Here is a 19,741-nt window from a genome sequence, read left to right on the forward strand (position 1 = left end):
CAAGGTGATTGTGTGCGTGCGTGCTTGACATTGCTGGGGGGGGGGGGATTGACGGGGGGGGTGCTTTGGTGGCATGATGTAATGCACTTGAGACAATAGCCAAGCATTCTCACCCCCAAACCCCCCCCCCCCCCCCACACACACACACACCCCTACTATACCGTCAGGCTGTTTGAATGAATGAACACGCACACACACACACGCATGAAGCACACACTCACGTGCGCTCGCATACACTAGACGTCATTTTTACGATCAACGCACACACATATGCACGCACGCCACACTGTCGGGCCGTTTGAAGGAATGAACGCGCATACGCGCATTAAACACACACACACACACAAGGGCTGTCAGCATCAATGTCATTTTTACACTGAACACACGTCAATTACTGTGTGTGTGTGTGTGTGTGTGTGCCCTGATACTTTTGTGTACACAAATACTGCGACACTTACAATTGGACCCACCAATTGCTACGTGTGTGTGTGTGTGTGTGTGTGTGGTTGTCTTCACTTCCTGTCTCATCACTTTTGGTAATTGTAGATCTGCGACACACACACAGACCCAAAAGTATTGGCATACATCGTGTGTGTGTGTGTGTGTGTGTGTGTGTCTCAAGTACACACTAACAGTTGGTGTGTGTGTGTGTGTGTGTGTGTGTGTGTAAGTTAAGCAGAGTCTAAAATACACCCCAAAATATTGGGATACGTACAGGAAGAGAACGCAAAGCTTTATTGCCGGCCTTTCTGTCCACCTCAATTGACGTTCAGTGTTGCTTGCAAGGGATTGTGGGCAATGTAGTTTCCACACACACACACACACACGCGCGCACAGACTCCGATTCTTGTTGAAGAATAGCCGGAAATGCTAACGTCGGTTGAGCTTTCATTTGAAAATGAATTCATTGAATGAATTTGCTAGTATGAGGCTGGAGCGACTTGACAGGTTGCGTTGTTGGCAGGCTGCTGCTCGGCTTTGAATCATTGCGAGTGCTCGCCGCAATCTGGGCCGCTCCATTCATAAACACACACACACACACACACACACACACACACTTGAAAAAACATGATCAGCGTGGCCAATGTTGTCGTGCTGTGAGAGGACGACACAAAACATTTCACCGCTAATGAGCTTCCCATTATCACGTGCCACGGGGCGCTCTACCGAGTGCCACTACATGTTCTGCCATCTCGTGCCGGTTGTTTAGGCGGTTGACTCGTCGGGCCCACCAAAAATCGGCCGATTGATTTTGCTTGCTGACTGATTGACTGGCTGGTGTTTGCCAGCCTTGAATTAGTGTTAGCATTTTGATCTCAGCACACTTCATTTTTGATGTCCCTTTAGGCAGCGGACTATCAAAAATCGACGTGTCGATTTGCAACGCGCGTCCCTCATTTTGTTTACTGACGGACCGGCTGATCTTTGGCGCCCTTTAATTAACGTTGGCATTTTGGTCATCTTGTTTGAGAACGTGTCAAACTTACTCACGCAGCCCATTTAGGCAGCAGACTATTAAAAATCCCTCACCGGATTTATAATGGCCCATTTCTTGCTTAATTCGTATTATTGACTGCTTATCTCTTATTAATTCGTGTTAGTGTTGAAACCTTGATACAGTTTGTGTTACGCAGCCCGTTTAGGCAGCAGACGATTAGAAAAATTGACCTATTGAATCAAAATTTCTTCTCTTGCTGAAAGAGCCTGAGGCTTGGTACGCTTTAGTGTTGGCAATTTGATACGGACACGTTTGAATCCTCACACGGCTCGTTTAGGCAGGCGACGAGTCGGGCCCATCAAAATGGACCGTTTGATTTTCAATGCCCTTTTTTTAAAAAAAGAAAAAGACTGATTGATGTCTTTAATTTAAAGACTGACTGCACTTTAATTAGCATTTTGATCGCACCATGCTTCTTCCGCTGCCCGTCTAGGCTGCCGTTGGATGTTTTGTATTCTCACCAAACGTCATTTTGACAAAGCTCCATTAAAGAACGTCCTTCTCCGCGTTGTTTCCTCCCGCTTATCTCCAAAGCGGCAGCGTGCCGGCCATCGGGCTGGGCACGAGGCACCTTTTTGATGTGCACTCGAGGCCGCCGTTGCTTTTTTTTTTTTTTTTTTTTTTTTCTCCCCCCCTCTCCCTTCTTCTTCAAGCAGCCTCTTATCTCCACGCACAAATGTTAGCGTCATTAACAAGATTAGCAGGAGGTGATTGATGAAATTAGCTGCGGCGCGCTGGTTTGTTCCCACTGCGGACGGCAACGAGGTGTTTTTATTCACATGTGATCCAGAATTAGAAGTCATTCGAACGCCATTTTTACAACGTTAGCGCGTAGAATCGCTCAAAGGCCGCCCTGCTACCTATTGATTCTTCTTGGACGGCGTCGATGATTCAGGGAAACGCGACAAAGGCTGATTGCATGTGCCGTGTAGCAGGAAAACGTCAATTAACGGCGCTTGTCCAAGGAGACATAAAACACGCGTGCTCGCCGGGCCTCCATCTTGACGTACGAGCCGTCCGCCAATCGCAAGCCGCCGGTCCGTTGTAGCAATGCATCAGCGAGCTGGCCGGCTCTCCTGCTTAAACGTTAGCGGATGGCGGCTGAATAGCGAGCCGGAGGGACTCTGGCCGGAGCGTTTTGCAATCTTGCCAGAACCTGCCGGGACACAGGCCCGACATAAAAGCCCGGCCAGGACCGGGGGATGGCGCGAGGGCTGCATCTTAAGCAGCTTCCTGGTGTCCGATCGCCAGCTCAGCATCGCTACGACAAACCCGACAATGTCTTTCGACTCCCCGTGACCAAGGTTCCACCACAGTTGCCAAATGTAGGCCAAATAGTCTTCTCACGCACCCTCTCGGGTATGAAACGCGAGCCCCGTTGGACACGCTGTCACTATTAGTAGTAATAGACGTGGCAGTCAGGCTAGCATTAGCTTGAAAGGCTGCAGCCTCATTTGTTTGATTTAGGGACGGGCGTTCAGAAGAGGTCTTAGTCCCACAATTCTCTTGGGATTAAATCTTCTGCAGCCTTTTTAGGCGGTAGGTGGTTGTCCACCACCGTCTGGTTGCGAAAAGCTGTGAAATTCATTCATGCCTCAACATGCAGCAACTACGTTTGACATAGTTATATATTAAATTGTACACATATTCAGCAGAAAATTTGTCGGGCCTGAAGTACTTTCATCCTTGCAGCCATGTAGTCAGAAATCTATCCTTGCTCCTGAGTTTAAGAGCTGACTGATATTTAGCTCCTCTTATTTAGTTTTAGCGTCTCAATAGCTACATACGTCCTGTTTTGACTTCCCGCACAGCTTTTTTAGGCGCAGACTGCTCAGGCAAATGAAATTAGTCGGGCCTGAAGTTCTTTCATCCTCTGCTGCTTGCGACCATGTAGCCTCAAGTCTCTCTCTTTATTACCATTGGCATTTTCCATCTGAATGTATGTCTTGTTTGACATCTTCCGCAGCCCGTTTAGGTAGCAGGCAGCAGTAAGTTGTTTTTACATTAAGAAAAATGGGTTGGGCCTGAAGTCCTTGCGCCCTCTGCTGTAAACTGTCTCTTTATGTACTGTTAGCATTTCCTGCATACGCCTTGTTTGACATCTTCCGCAGCCCATTTAGGTAGCAGGCAGCAGTAAGTTGTTTTTACATGAAGAGAATGAGTCGGGCCTGAAGTCCTCGCGCCCTCTTCTGTAAACTCTCACTTTATTCACTGTTAGCATTTCCTGCATACGCCTTGTTTGACATCTTCCGCAGCCCGTTTAGGTAGCCGGCAGCAGTAAGTTGTTTTTACACTAAGAGAATGAGTTGGGCCTGAAGTCCTTGCGCCCTCGGCTGTAAACTCTCCCTTTATTCACTGTTAGAATATCATGCATACGCCTTGTTTGACATCTTCCGCAACCCATTTAGGCAGAGGACAGTGATCCAAAGTGGTTTTGTTGACATTTCTCACCCAAGTTTGTTGGGTTTTTTTTTTCAGCGGCAAGATGATGTGCGAGGTGATGCCCACCATCAGCGAGGACACGGCGCTGAATCAGCGCGGCTCGCAGAGCAGCTCGTCCGACCCGGACTCGCACTTCGAGCAGCTGATGGTCAACATGCTGGACGAGCGAGACCGCCTGCTGGACACGCTGAGGGAGACGCAGGAGAGCCTGGGCCTGTCCCAGCAGCACCTGCAGGACGTCATCTACGACCGCGACTCGCTGCAGAGACAGCTAAGCTCCGCCCTGCCGCAGGTAGGAGCGTTTTTGGAGTCCTAGGCGCGAAAATGTTGCCATTTTTTTACTAGGGATAGACCGATCTTTTTTTTTTTTTTTTTCCAGGGCCGATACCGATTATTAGTAGTCAAGGCGACCGATAACCGATATTTGGAGCTGACATGAATTTTTTGTAAAAAAGAAAATATTGGCATCAAAATCTTATTTAAAAAAAAAAAAAAAAATTTGTAGAAACGTCTTTAAGCGTATGTTTATTTAACAATTTTTCAGATTTGCATAATGTCGATATTTTTGGGGTATTATTACTATAAATTTTTGACAATATACATCTTTGTTGCCAAATTGTAACAAAAAGTTCAGGGAGCACCCAGGGTCGTCAGCATGTCTTAAAAAGTGAAATGAAAACACTCAGAAATAGCTCCACATAGTTTTCGACAATAAATGAAGTTCTCCAAAATTTCAAAAATGACAGAAAATTCAACTTTTTCATATCTTTGTTTTGATTCCAACACGGTTTTGAATTGATTATCGCCCATCAGATGCTTTAAAAAGGCAGATGATGATATTCGTCAAAACGCAGAATATCGCCGCCGATAATCGGCCCGGCCGTTAATCGGTCTATCCCTACTTTTTACCTTGACAAATTTTTGTGTTAGGCCTACTTTTTTTTTTTTTTTTTAACTCAAAACCACGCGAGCGGCCTCATTTTGAAGCTGCGCCATGGCAGCCTTTTGAATGTGATAGCGCTTCCGGACGCCCCGCAGCGAGATTTGGAGCCGGTCCCTCGGTCTCGGTCGGTCGTATCCTCTTTGCGCGGTTGTCCCGGCTCGACCCCCGGCAGCCCGGCGTCATGGCGACGGATCTGCGCTGCAAATGTCGCCACGCACCCCAGCGGGTGAAATAAAGGCAGTGTGGCGAAGGACGCCAGTGGAGGCTAGCTTGTATGATATCACGCTGTCGCAGGCTGCGCAGCGCTCTGCTGAGCACGCTACTGTACTGGAAGGGGGAGGGGGCGCGACAAGGGCCTTCAGGGAGCCCTCCCCACCCCCTCCGTGGAATCGTTAAAAGAGCGTTTTGCTTCCTGCTAGTCCAGCTCATAGCTCAATCGTCAAGCGGAATGAGCGACGCCGCCATCCAGATTTCAATAGGCATCAAATTTTGCACCCGTCTCCTACTTAGTTTTTGGGCATCAAGATCCTGTCATTATTCACTGGGAAGTAAGGAAAAACCAGGAAAAGGACTCGCAATTTTCACAATGTAATTACTTTTTTGATCTAAACAACTAATACTGCATTACCAAAAATACATGATTGGGCATCACTGACCTCACAAAGAAATGGTGACGTTTTTGGAATGTGGATTCTATTAGAAGCGCCATTTTGATCATTTCGCGCTCCTGGATCAGATTTCTGCTGCATCGAGGAACAGTCATCCTGTTCACAGGCGTTTCCCAACCGTGACATTTGAATTCCCGGGTGCGCCGACGGCTGACCTTTTTATCCGGTCATATAAACCCGAATATCAAGATTTACGATTGCAAAATGGAAACGCAGCCCCATTTTTATTTAATGTACATGTCCCGAATGTGCTAAAGCCAGGCTACGTTATCTTACTGTCGTTGGGACAGCAGAATCGGGACTACTAATGCAAAAGTTTGGAGGGAACATACGGCAATGGCATTCCCACATCACAATCTGTCTTTACAAACATTCCACAGTCGCAATCCCAAGAAGCAGGACCCAAATTAATCAAAGTGTCATCTCGTGATGCTAATCACAAGGGGTGGACTGGACCACTACAAAGGCTTCACATGACCCTCCCCCAAGATGCCCGGGGGGTGATGGGCGGGGGCGTGGTGAGAAACATTTCCTGAAAACCCGACGTGGTGTAATATCAAACGCATCACCGGGAAACGGTGACCTGGTCTGAGATCAGTCGCCGGGTCCTCGCTAACCTCTTCGCCTCTGAATGCGCCACTTGAACGCCAAAAATAGAACATGATGTCATCGGCAGCAGCTGAGGGGACAAGGACTCTCTCTCTTTCGCTCTCGTCTTGTTCGCGCTCTCCCCCGGGGACTTCTACCCAACCCATCCCAGGAGATAACAGTACAGTAATCCCCATACTATCGACTCTACTTCACTATTTACAAATTCACCTATTTGTGGACCTCGCCCAGCTTAATATGTCAGGGAGGAGCTAGGTTTAGCCTGGGTTGTTAGTAGATGTTACAAAGAGTCATGTGCTTAGAATACGTTTTGGGGTTTTGAAAATCAATTCATCCGTATGCCATTCATTTTTGTACGCTAATGCTGTAAAATGAGTTTGAAATAATATTCACCAGTTTCAGGATGCTAGCTTATGGCTATGTTAGCCACCACTCAACGTTTGGGCTTTTGGCGCTAACGCAAAATGCCGTTTGAAGGTGAAGCAGAACAAAGTGAAGGCCCCCCGGACCAGATGTTTCCCGCCGCCCCGGGCGCCCATCGCAGCAAGCCGGGGAACGTCACTCCCGATCGCGTGTCGGTGGGCTAACACGGCGTGAACAACATCCAGGGGGGGGGCGGTTGACATAATTAACTCTTTGCCCGCTTGCCGTCGACGGGCTTCATGGCCGCCAGCTGGAGGTGTCCGTTAATTGACGTTAGACATACTGTAGATAATCACAGCCTGACTTCCTTTTTAAAGAGAGGTTCCGCCCACGTATCGCCGCATCACTCCCTGCATCTTCAAGAAGAGGGTAGAATTAGCGGCTTGGAATTGGAACGCCATGTTAGCGTCGCAGCTCCCGAACATGTCGATTAGGTTAGATGGGAAACGGCTCCGTGCTCGTTTAGACTTTGCTGATTAACGCTGACAAAACAAATAAACCTTAAATGGTAACAAATGGTCGGGAAACAAGCATCGATTGGGATCTTTACATTTATTAAAGGGCAAGTAGCAGTCCAGCAGCGCAAGCTAGCGTAAAAGACGTATTTACAGATTCCCGGCATTTTTTCGTTTTTTTTTTTTTTTTTTTTTTTATCTAACACGGGCGTAGAATACATTTTGTGACATTTACTTCAGTTGCTCAACGGGCAGAGATGCCTAATCTCAATCCTCAAAACCAAAACCATTGCTCTCACTTTTGGCTTGATTTTTCCACACGTGACCGGACGTAGTCAGGTGAGCACATGGCCTCACTTTTCGCACATTCCCCACAGTTGTTGAGCTTGGTTAGTCGAGTCACAATTTACCAACATCGAGTAGCGGGACTCTTAGCTTTTTACGTAAAAAGCACATGGAAACATTTCCCTGACATCGACAAGAGCAGAAAAAACATCTGTTTAGGCACCCATTCGAAAACTATCATTCCCCGCCTTTTTATTATTATTATTTTTTTACATAGCCTAAATGTTGTAGTCCCGAGTCACTCGCACAGCGCTTTGCATAATGTCGCCATTGTTATCCCCCCGACAAAGAATCGTTTGACCGCGACCGAGGGCTTTGACTCCGCGGCGGCATGTGAGCGTCACAGGTTGTGAGCAACTCACAAAGAGCTGGAGGGGTCGAAAAGAGCAGTGGCAGTTGTTGTACCTTTTGATTCTTAACGCTTTTAAATTCGGAGAGCGCCGCTAATCGATATCACATGCAGCATTTCATCAGCAAGCCACTGAAATCCATTCGTCAACGAATGCGCTGCACGACGTGGCCCATTTAGCGATGAAATTCTCAAATCGTCCGCTCTTACTTCGGCGTCCACTTCCTGTCGAGCTAATGGATCGGCGGGCCTTTCCGCTGCCATTAATTCCGCGCTAATGGATGTAAACGCCACCTTGCGCGCTAATCGGCTAGCTGGAAAGATAGAGCACGACAGCTCGGCGGAAGGTTCTGGCTTGTGCGACACACGGCCGTGGGAGTGACAGCTCCCAAAAAAAAAAAAAAAAAAAAAAAAAAAAAGTAGGTCGCGACCAAACGTCGCCTCTGGTGAGACACAACCAAAGATGAAAAACGGTGAGATTTGCAAGTAATGAACGCCCACCTAAAAATGTTTGATTTCATTTACTTCCTCATAATATCAATATAATGTAACATTACCCTTGAAAATAAGTTGCTTTCAGATTATTTGATTTTAGGGAAAACGCACCGCAAGTGTGAGGAGTGGTGCATGTTGCTATTTTGCAACCCGTAAAAATACCGATTACTACTTTCCTAATAGCCATGTTATGATTCTTTTTTTTTTTTTTTCACTCGCTGAAATTCTGCAAGTATTTGATGCCGCCACTAAAAAGGTTGATCAGTCACCTCAGGATGGCAGCAAAGCGCTATTTTAGTCCAAACGAAACTCCTCAACTCCAACAAAGTTCCATGGCATCAAGATGCCACAAGCTGGTGGCAAAGCACTACTTTTATTGTGTTGATTTTGTGACATAGCAGCAAGTGGCCCCGCCGGTTGTCCTCTTTTAGCATTGGGCCCATGACAACGCGAGGCATGAAACAAAGACGACTTTTGTTAGCCGTTGCTCATCACGCGAGATGGATTGGCACGGTTTGCATGCACTCAAGGCCTAAAAAATCTTTTTAAAACAAACGGCAGCCAGACGACAAGCAGGCTGTTGTGTGTTAGCGTGCATTAGCATGATTAGCTGGACCGCCGTTTTGAAACTCAGTCGAAGGTTGGCGTCAGGCTATTTTTAGTGTTTACTAAAATCCTGGTACCTTTGTAATCTTCAATGTTGCATCTAAAAATAGCAACACCTGTGAGCCAACAGATATTTTAAACTTTAAATCTCCCCCCCCCCCCCACCATTTGACAGATGAGACAAGAATAAAGCAGTTTGTTGTTTTTAATCTTCAGTCAGGCGTGTGTTTTACTGCCTCACCATGTAAATTTATTTTTCCTTTTACAAAACGTTTAATTTTTGGAAGAACTGAAAGCATACAGATGTTGCTGTTTGTCTTCCAGTTGGATGCTTCCATCTTGTGGCCAGATTAGGTATTAACCCAGATCAACTATATCGTTTATTTAACTTTTCTGTGCAGCCTTTTTTTTGGTCTGACACATACATCTAAAAAAAAATTGCATTGCATTTTTATATCAAATTAATATAAAATGCTGTTTTAGAAGAAACTGGAATGAGTAATTCATCAAGTGCATGACCTTTTAAAGTGATATTTTTCCATATTAGTATCTCCTTCCTAAGTTATTGCAAACATGAATATTAACATCTGTATTTACTATCACTCATGTATTTGTATTTATGTACATAATTTTGTTTTCATTTTAGGATTGGTTATTTAGATGTATGCTCTGGATGGTGGTGCAAAACATTCGAAATTGTTCCTAAATGCTCAAATAGCTCTTCATTTCTTCCACGAAACGGAATGTCTGGCTTGACGTTGTCAAGAAGTCGGAACTGTGTCTGTGTCAAAAGTGAATGTTGTCCAGCAGAGGACGCCATTGTTCTACCAAACTGCCTCCTCGCGAGCACTTGCAGGAATAACCAAACGCAACTCAACTTTATCCGTTGAGCATTGGGATGGGACGAGACAAAAATCCCACGAGACGAGTTGTCTCACGAGATTGCGCCCGCGAGAACGAGACGAGATTTTTGCTAAATTTCGAATATAAAAAAATACCTAATGTAATTTTTTCAGTTTTCAAAATGTTTTTTATAGAACAGACTGCAAGAAAATTAATCATCTAGCTCTAAAGTGCAAATGCAAACAGGAGTCACTTGTTACATGCTCTCAAATATTGCTGCAATAACAGCTAAAGCTGAGATCTTTCCTCTTATTGAATATTTTGACAAAATCCAACTGTGCTCGTGGGGCAGTAACTCAATTGTATATAGTGTTTTATGTTTATTTATTGGCTTTATTTATTTATACTTTTACTTATATTTTATATATTTGTTAATATTTATTGATATAATTATTAATAGATGCATAACTGCCGCTTATTGTTTTTTATTTATTTATTGTATTGTTTTTAAAGTGCTTTGTTACAGCTCTAGCTCTTATTAAATGCGCTATATAAATAAAATTGTATTGTATTGTAGAGTATTGTAGAGATTTCTGCAACTCGTCGTAGTTCTGGGCTCCTCAGAGCTGCAAATACGGCACCCCGCTGCTCTAGATCGCGAGCCATCATGTCCAAAGAGTTGTTCTAGCGCGTGACTACGTCCAGAATTAGTTTGTGCGCGGGCAGCTCGAGCTGTCTTTATTTAGACGTCAAAAGTGCTGCTGCTGTTGAGCATCGGTGAAAAAAAAAAAAAAGAAACTATACGCTTGACACGTCTAAACAAACATGATACGCGGCCAACTTTGGACCAGCCGCACAATAAGCACTTAATGTGTGGCTCAAAGCCAGCCTCACGTATCGCCACATCCGTGTTGCGAGAGTGGTCGGTCACAACAGCGACTCCGTGATTTGGCCTCGGAAGTTCCCATTCGGTGACAGCTCCTTTTAGGACATTCACCCGGACTCCAAAACACCGTCAAAAGAAAATAGATCTCGTGCTGTGCAGGGACGAGAAATCTAGTGGCGTTCTAATCCCGCGGGATCTCGTAGTACGAGATCTCGTCCCATCCGTAATTGAGCATATTGAAAAACTGCACAAAGAGAACATTTGTTCCCTCACGTTTTCCTTAATTTACCCGAGAATCTTTATGACAAAAATGCACATGCAATGTTAACTGTTATGTAACTTAGCGAAGAGTTTGGCAGGCTCCCTTAACCACATTTTGGGGACTAATGTGGATTTATGTCCAAATATTCTCTGCGTTTTCGTCTCCAAACCTTGTTAGACTTGCTGGCAAGAAGAAAGCTCCCACTGTTATATTGTATGCGCGTGTGTGTGTGTTTATATGAGGGGGCGTTAATGAGCAACTTATGAGATTGCCTCCTCTTCCTTTTTCTCTTCCTCCTGTCGGTCGTCAATTGCAAGACTGATGAGGCCCAAGTTGCAAATAAAGTAGAGAGCAGCAGTGGGAGGAAATGTTTTTGTGTTACACTTGCTGCAAATAAAAAAAAAATGAGACAGAAACTCCTCCAGGATGAGCGACGTCAATAAGAGTCGGGCTCTCTCTCGCTCTTTTTTAAATTTTTTTTTTTGGGGGGGGGGGGGCCGCCCACCTTTCATGCCTAGGAGGCTCGTTTCGCGCGCAACGACAACCACCAAATATATATATATAAAAAAATATACATATTTGTTTATTTTATAGTCGGCATACATATTTTTGCAATATGAAGTAGATATTCATTTTGTTTTTCTTTAATATATTTCTTTATTATTGTATGGACTGACTTGCAGCTCATTAACCCTTCCCGCTGATTGGCTAAGAGCAAAGAGTGTGGCTCTGGCGCCACCTGTTGCTGTGGCGTGCACATGACAGCCTTTCTTTCATTGTACGTTTTGAAATCCAAATGAAAATGACTGTCACGTATGTCTATTGTAAAATCTTTTTCCAACACTTAAATGATTCATTGTATCCATTGTATTCGTTGCATCATTGTTTGTTATTGAAATGTATTTGTACTGATGTACGGGCGCGTCTTGTTGTGATGCTCTCGCCGCTGATTGGTTCGCGATGACGAAGAGGGGGGTTTCGGGGGGCAGAGAGGCGAGTGGGGGGGGGGGGGTGGTGGCTGTCGGTTGCTGGGTCGTGCTTAATCCACGCAGAGCCGCCGCCGCCGCAGCAGCGTCTCGGTGTCACCATGGAGCCTGATTGGCGCGGTTCCTCTTAGGGCTTTCCGCTGCTGGGCGGCTCGCGGGCACGCCGCCGCCGCCTAGTGCGCGCGCGTGCTGATTGTGTAGATTTTTTTATTTATTTATTTTTTGGGTGTCTTTTGTTTGCTCCACGGCGGTCATGGCTTGATCTGGGATGTTGTAGTGGGGAGGATTATGATTTTCTCGGAGGTGAGCGCGGGGACGAACTCCCCAAAGGCGCACCCGCCCAACGGCACCAGGTTCTACACCTTCCAGGCAAGTCACGTGACTTTGACACGGCGTCTCCCGACTCACTTTGACAAGAAAGAGAATTGGTGACACTTGCGCGTGTTAATAATGCATCTCTGTCTTGCAGAACCGCTTGACATAATGATGCTGAATGATTCATGTGGTGAAATAAGTGCGTTGTTGTAGCTTTAAGGAGAGCTTCGGCTAAAAAATGGACACTTTTTTGAGTGTACCATCTAGTTTGAGACTATTTGGGGACAACATGCATTGATCCCCATCTGCATGCATCAATGACATCATATTGATTGGCTGCATTAGAAGTGTTGTGCTGAGGATGTTTTTTTCTATTTTAGACCTTTTTGTTTCATCCATTAATGTACACGATCTTATTTGGTAGCATTTTGTTCAATTTTTATTGCATTGATTACATCTATTGGTTTATGATGAGTTAATTGCTCTATTTTGTTTTTTCAAATTTTAAATTTTAATTTGTAATTTTTTTTATTCAGTTATATTAATTACTTTTGAATCTTCCGTTTATTATAAGCATTACATTTAAATGTTCATTTTTGTTTAATTGTTTTATTTCAATACAAATTCTGAATATATTTAACATTTTGGGCAATATTCTCAAATCAGTTTTTATTATTATTATTTAATTATAATTTGTTTGTATTTTGTGCAGCACATATTTTATATTTATGCATACATTTTTAACAAAAATGTATTGTAAGTACATTCATTTTATGTTGGTTTTATAGTCATCATTTGAATACATTTTATTGGTTGGTATCATTTATGTATTTATTGTTGTATTTATTCCCATATGCATTTGTTTAATTTGGTGAAGATCCAGATAAAGGTGCCGTTCTGAGTTGTTGTTGTTTTTTTCCTCATCTTAATTTCATAATCACCCAATTTGGACAGTTTGGTCCATTCTCATCCAGGTGCGTCCCAGGTGTCTTGTGACAAAAAAAAGGGGCGCTCGTGGAAAGCTCTTGTCGGTGAAGGAATCAGCTCATCATGGAATGCTTGCTGATTTCCCACATGGGGCACGGAGGTTGGGCGCACTCCCGAATCCGAGGAGGAGGCGTGTAGACACAGCTGTACAATCCTCCTCCTCCTGACACTTCTGGCATGGCAACATGTTTGCACACAGCCTGAGGGGATGGGGAGGGTGCCACTGACGGAGATGAATATCCTCATCATCTCCGCCGCGGCACAGCACCTCCATTTTCTAATTGGATTCTCTTTAATTGCTAACTGAGAGGAGCGCTGAGGGGATTCGGGGAGTCAACAAACCACAGGAGAAGCTAAGCTATACTTCCTGTGCGGAAAACATTGATGAGTGGTGTCTCGAAGCACTTGGAGGTGAAATGGAGTTTTAAACCGAGCACGGAGTCGTCGTCGATGCGGAGAACCGATAATTGATGACGCCGTGAACACCTTGCAAGTTTGGGGGGGAAAAAATGCTACTCGTTAGCCTGTTTATAGCCTTTTGCTTTTTGTGTTAGCTTTAAGCCAATGGATGTTTCTGGGACGTGCAGATGTTGCACCGATACTAGTATCGGTATCGGTGCATCCCTTATTTACAATGCTTTTTTTAGTGCGTGGTTCCATCCATTTTTTCCCCACATGCGTTTCCATTCATCTCTCAGTTGCGTGTTGAAAGGAGCTAAAGATGACCCATAATGCTTTGTGGCCGCTCTGCAAAACATCCGTCGACCTTGAACTCCAAATGCCCCGTGTCTGACAATTGTCAATCGTGGCAGCGTGACGTCGGTGTTCCGTGGCTGTTAGCGTCGATAGATTGGAGCCAAAGGTGTCTGCATGCAAATGAGGGCAAGACGCGATCGATGCGAGCAGAGACAGGGACTGAAACGTTTGACCGTTTTTGTTTGTTTGCGTGATGATGACACACGTTCAATCGCACACGCGGCGTTGGTCTCTTGACTGTGCACACCGAAGGAGGCATTTGACCTATTTTCCATCTTTTTTTTTTTTTTTTTTTTAATCAGCGGTTAAAATCCATGCAGGGCAGATGGGCAATGCAGTTTGACCCACTTTGATGGATTCCATTGCGATTAAAAGGATGAGCAAGCTTTCGAATGCAAGACCCACACCCCCGCTACCCCCCCACCCTCGGCTCCATTGTGTCATGAGAGATGCTAAATAGTTAGCTTTGTAGCGAAATCCCTTCAATTTTTCCACCGGCATTCAATTAGCTGAACTGTACATACTAGGAACCCTTACAATATCATTGTGATTATATTAATGTATGGCAATCGGTGAATGCGTTCCAATTGGTCCAAAAATCAAAACACAAACGCCTTGATGTCGTGAAAATCCTCATTTAGGGAGATATTAACGTGTTGATGATGTTTGCTGTCTCACTAATCTGCCTGCACGTTATTATGGAACAGGTGATTCTAATGTGCAACGCAACCGCGATCGAAAACAAACCATACCAAAGGAAAAAAGCAGCCTTGGCTCTCAGGAACCAGGAAGCCATAAAACTGGGAAGACAGCTAGCCTAATCCGCTAGCCTAATCAGACAAGAACAAGAAGTCCGACCCGTTTGTCCAGGAATTAACGAGCCACGACAGCATGTCCGTCCAAGAACGTACCCAGGGAGAAGGCGGCCTTTCTGCCCAAGAACATGAATTCCAAGGCACGGACAATTTGGCCAGGAATTAGCCAGTTTTGAGAGTCCTGCCCAGGACTAGTCAACCTCACTTTGCAGAAACAAGGAAGCCATGACCATGGGGAGAACCTCGTTGTCCTGGAATAAGTTACTTCCAAATTTCTCTTTATAGGCCAGTTTCGACAGTTCTGTAATCCAACAAGTCGCCCAAGGACAGGTTCATGTCGCACCTGGAACAAAGTTTTGCTATCGCCCACGAACATGCCAGGGATTAATCCATTTAGACAGTTCTACCATCCATGAAATCGTCAAGGGCGTGTCAACCTCATTTACCAAAAACAAGGAAGTCATCACCATTGGGATGTTCACGTTGTCCTGGAGTAAGTGAGTCGAAACTTGAAATTTTCACTGGGAACACGTCGGTTTTGGCAGGCCTACCATCGAAGACGTTGCTTCATTCAACCTCAATTACGGAGACTAACCTGAAACAAAACTACGATTGTATTACCATAGTAGAACAGACCCTAGGGAGAAGTCAACCTCAATTCCCAAGTCCAACTCAGCCAGGACTTTGACTATGGTCTTGTTGGCCTGGAATAAGGTACTCTAATCACCCAATAACATACCCAGGAACATGGCAGTGAATGTGCCTGTGAATCAACCAGTTTTGACTGTTATATCATCCAAGAGGTCGCCAGAGTATAAATCAATCTATCAGTCTAATCGGTAACAAGGAAGCCAGGACAGTCTCGTCGTGGAATAAGGTAGTCCACTCACAAAAAGTCAACAATCCCTATCACGAGGTGTCAAAAAGTTTCCAGATTTCTCGTCACCTCCACTGAGAGATCCCAAGATAGACTGTCTGGTTCCTGACTCCATGTTGCCTCCCTCCAGCCGTCCATTAAGAGGGTGGAGGGATTCTCAGCGGCCCCCTCGCCGTCTACAGTCCTGAACCAGGAAATATGCATTGCTCCTCCACGGCCCTTTGATTTGATGGCCATCGTAAAGGCAGCGCCGGGGGATGTCTGGCCTGCTCTGTCATTAACTCTCACACTTTGCACTAAAACACCCCCTCGTCTCCTCTCCGAGATTCTCATGGATGGATTAACCGGTGCCGTGCTTGGCAATGGCCGCCAGCTTTGTTGCTGTGTTACAATCTCTCCCGCTGTGTCATTGCGGCGTTATTACAGCGGCCCCACCGCCCTTGTGAATAATGCAAGGCTCGTAAAATTCCGGATATGTTCAATTACGCCGCCTTTGTTTTTACACGAGAGATATCGCCTCGGTCCTCTCGTTAAAGTGCCGCCAATGGCTCTGGCTCCTCAAACGTGGTCTTTTTAGCTCTGGTCGAAAATCTGCGGGTGGTGACCTTTTGCGCAGATTGCAAAGACGGCCGCGAGCGATCAATAGCCGCGACCAACTCCATTAGGGAGACGTGGCCGAGAAAGTGAATTGTCCCATCAATAGGACGCTATTAGACGTTGCGTGTACGTCTGACCCCTCCCCTGGCATTCTGCAACGCTCCTAATGGACTCCCTCCGCAACACAATTTCACACAGGTCCCCCCTCTCCCAGTTTTGGATGGCCAAGCATCCGATTCCTACGTGCCATAAGTCCAAACGCCCCGCCTCTTTCCCGCAAATGAATCCCTACAGGATCAATAAACCTCCCCGGCGGGGTCTCCATTTCCAATTGACCCCGCCTAGGGTACCGAGGCAAAGCTTCGGGAATGTGCGGCTCTAGTTATTGTCAAGGAATTGTTCTGTAGCGGCGAGCACGTTTTGAATCTGGGGTCTGGCTTTCCGGTGCGGCGTCTGCATGTTCTCCCCGTGCTTCCTCCAGTTTCCAAGCGTCTAAATTGTCCTTACCTGTGCTTGGTAGTTGACTGGCAAACCGGGCTGTGGCTTATGGCGGCTCTCACCCAGTCCGCCGGGTTATCATGTAGCGGCTAGCTCGGTTGTTTACAAGGGACGTGACACGAAAGCGTAGCAGGGTGATAAAGAAAAATCCATGATGATTTCCCCCCCACTCTTGTTTGACTGATTGATTAGGTGTTGGTGGATATATTGATCTGGATCGGTTTCTTATTATGCCTCCATATGTGTGTAAGATTTCAATTTCGTGCATCTCACCCGCACTAGATTATTTTCTAACATAGAAATGTGTGCGACAGCCAAGATGACAATTTGATTTTATCTGACCTGAACCACACGACACCCTGCAGGAAGGTGGGGTGGTTGTGTGTGTGTGGGGGGGGGGGGGGGGGGGGGGGCCTGCCCTTCAACCCACTGTTGCCGTGGCGACAGAGACGGGCGCTCGTAGACGATGCGACTGGGCCGCACCCACGAGTGTCTAAGGGATAAGAGGGAACATCGCAGTGGCACTATTTCCATTTTATTTCCACTAATCTGTCCAATTGAAGATAGAATATTCCCGTCTCATTAGCCCGTAAATTTCCCAGCTTCAGTGTTGGCATCAATTAATTCATTCACTGCCAGACATTTTCGAACCTTCTTTGACCCTATCGTTTGAAAAAAATTTGAAAAAATAAATACATTCCTGGGATTGAATGGCTGGACTGAGAAAAGACAAGTAAATTCTTTAACGGCAGTGGGTGAGTTAAGTCCAGTCTTTTGCAGGCCCAGGATGTAACCCAACTAGCTTAGCATTTGCTAACATAGCATGTGTAGCATGGCGTGATGCTTCAAGTACCAGTTTGAATAATTCAGATTCCAGGCTGTCAAGTCTTATTTTAAAGAATTTCCTGCATTATTGAAGGCGAGGCGGCACAGGTGTGCGCTCGCCATCATGCAAGCTAGAGGTGATGCGTTCAAGGCCCCTTTGGCTTTGCCAACACCAGCAGGGAAATCAAATTAGCGCAGATCTTCCGGACTTTCCTGGCTCTATTTCAAGGGAGGACTAGAATAACTTGGGACATGTGGTTCATAGAAAGCTTCCACAGATTGGAATCGAGGATCTAATTTTGGCTCCAGCGTCTTTCATGTTATTCCCAACACAAACTGCCAACATGAAGGAAATGTTTTTCGTTACCAAAGATTCTCTATTTTTAGAATCACCAGAGAATTCATCCGAGGCCTGATCGCAGAATCTTATTGGACACCCGAACTGGAAATTCAACCTTGCAGCTAACAAATATGAGTTTGCTATCGGAACGTTTTCCTCAAATTTTTAATTTGAGGGGTCCACGTGATAGTTGGTAGGGATGTTAATAATCGATTTTTTTTTGTATCCAAAGTACTAGTGGTATCGGTGAGTACTCAAGAGACGAGTACTTGTGTTGGTTTTGGTCGGAAAAAGAAAAGTGGTATCAAACCTCCCTAATTGTTCTGTTTAACTCATTCACTGCCATTGACGTATTTATTCGTCTTTGCACAGTCCAGCCATTCAATCCCAGGAATTTATTTATATATTTTTTTTCAATTTTTTTTCAAACATAAAAGGGTACAAGAGGGTCTGAAAATGTCTTGGCTTCTGGATTATGAGAGGGTCCTTTGACCCTAAAAGTTTTTGAACCCTTCTTGATGTTCCCGCAAAACTTCCAACTCAAGTCAGACCGATTTCCTGGCGGCGTGGTAGAGAGGTTGCATGCTTCGCTATGGTAACAGAGCTCCGGTTGCCACGGTGATGAGCACAGTGGGATGCGGACGAGGAGATACTCTTTTTGTTCTCCCCGAGGCGGCGTCGTCGTTAGGAAGTAAATCATCCGTGCGCCGCATCCGCGGGATTTGGCCAAACTGCTTGGATTTCCGTTTTTAAAGAGGGATTCATTTTGTTGTTAATCATTTCTTTTTCACGGGGGAAGCCAGAAAAAGTGTCAACGGAAGGGAGGCAGGCAGGCTATAAATAGCAGCTTATTTTGTAGGCTAGGATTCCCCGTCGGATGGGAGCCAAGCTGTGAGCAGGTCACGCCGGCTGATTATTAGCATCGACTCGCCCCTGCCGCGCACTCATGTCCTCAACACGCAAACAAACCTGCGGGCAAGGCTCGGATTTCATGTCAAATATGTTTCCGGGCCGTAGACTTTACGCAACTTTTTCAACACTACACCCTTCATCATCCCGGTTTGGGAGTTGGCGCACCCCCTCTCCCAGGAGGCCCCTTTTTTTGGGGGGCGCATGCCCATCCGACTGTGAGGTTTGAGGCGGAGTTGGCAGCCCTTGACACGCGACTGACAAATCCTCGGAGCTTTCAGGAGGCTTTCCTGGCAGCGCTCCGCATATCCGTACCCACCCAGAAGGAAACTGGCAAACCCCGAGCACAATAAGACACTTTTCCTGTTGTGTTTTATTGAAGCAGTATCGTAAAACTTCATCATTTTACCTTTATTGTTTCAGTTTACCGTATTGGAACAGTTTGGTATCATTGTATCAGTCTGTCATAATATATCATATTGTTTTGTGTCAGTAACTTGATTGGTTTTGGATCCTATTGTGTGTTTTTGTGTCTTCTAGTTACTGCTTTCGGCATCAGTGAATCCTCGATTATGGTATTGTATTGTTTGTAAAGTGCTTTGTTACAGCTCTAGCTGTTATGAAATGCGCTATATAAATAAAATTGTATTATATTGTAATACAATACATTGTATTGCATGGTATCAGTTGACCTTATTGTTCAGTATCGGTTTATCTTATTGTACGAATCAGTTTGTGAGGGTATAATTTTGTCGTAGCTCATCGTGTTAGTTTGCTCTTGTATCAAGTTTGGCTTGATATCTTTTTGTTGTCATATCAGATCAGTTTTTGTTATATCAGTTTGGTATAGCTATTGCATCCGTAGGGCTGTGCAATTAATCGAAATTCAATTACCATGACGGTTATTACACTCCACGATTACAAAATTGGCATAATTATAAAAAATCGATGGTTAATAAACATTCATATATATATGAATTGTTGAATATACATATATTCATATATCATATCT

The 19,741-nt window shown here is 45.1% G+C and overlaps 1 protein-coding gene across 8 annotated transcripts in view; it reads left to right on the forward strand.

Annotated features, from left to right (window-relative positions):
- ppfia2 (PTPRF interacting protein alpha 2) overlaps positions 1-19,741 on the forward strand; it is a 41,262-nt gene that overhangs the window by 161 nt on the left and 21,360 nt on the right. For 7 of the 8 annotated variants that reach the window (XR_015084777.1, XR_015084778.1, XM_086022551.1 and 4 more), the window contains exon 2: positions 3,977-4,232. Coding sequence is in view for 6 of the 8 variants with exons in the window: in XM_086022551.1 (XP_085878677.1) it covers positions 3,984-4,232 (249 nt within the window). In the remaining 2 variants the exon portion in view is untranslated. Of the gene's footprint in view, positions 1-3,976; positions 4,233-11,857; positions 12,180-19,741 lie in introns of those variants that run through there. The other variant, XM_086022555.1, reaches the window with a different exon arrangement.

Source organism: Filicampus tigris, chromosome 22, assembly GCF_054856515.1.
Source record: "Filicampus tigris isolate MCC_2025a chromosome 22, RoL_Ftig_1.0, whole genome shotgun sequence".
Lineage (NCBI taxonomy): Eukaryota > Metazoa > Chordata > Actinopteri > Syngnathiformes > Syngnathidae > Filicampus > Filicampus tigris.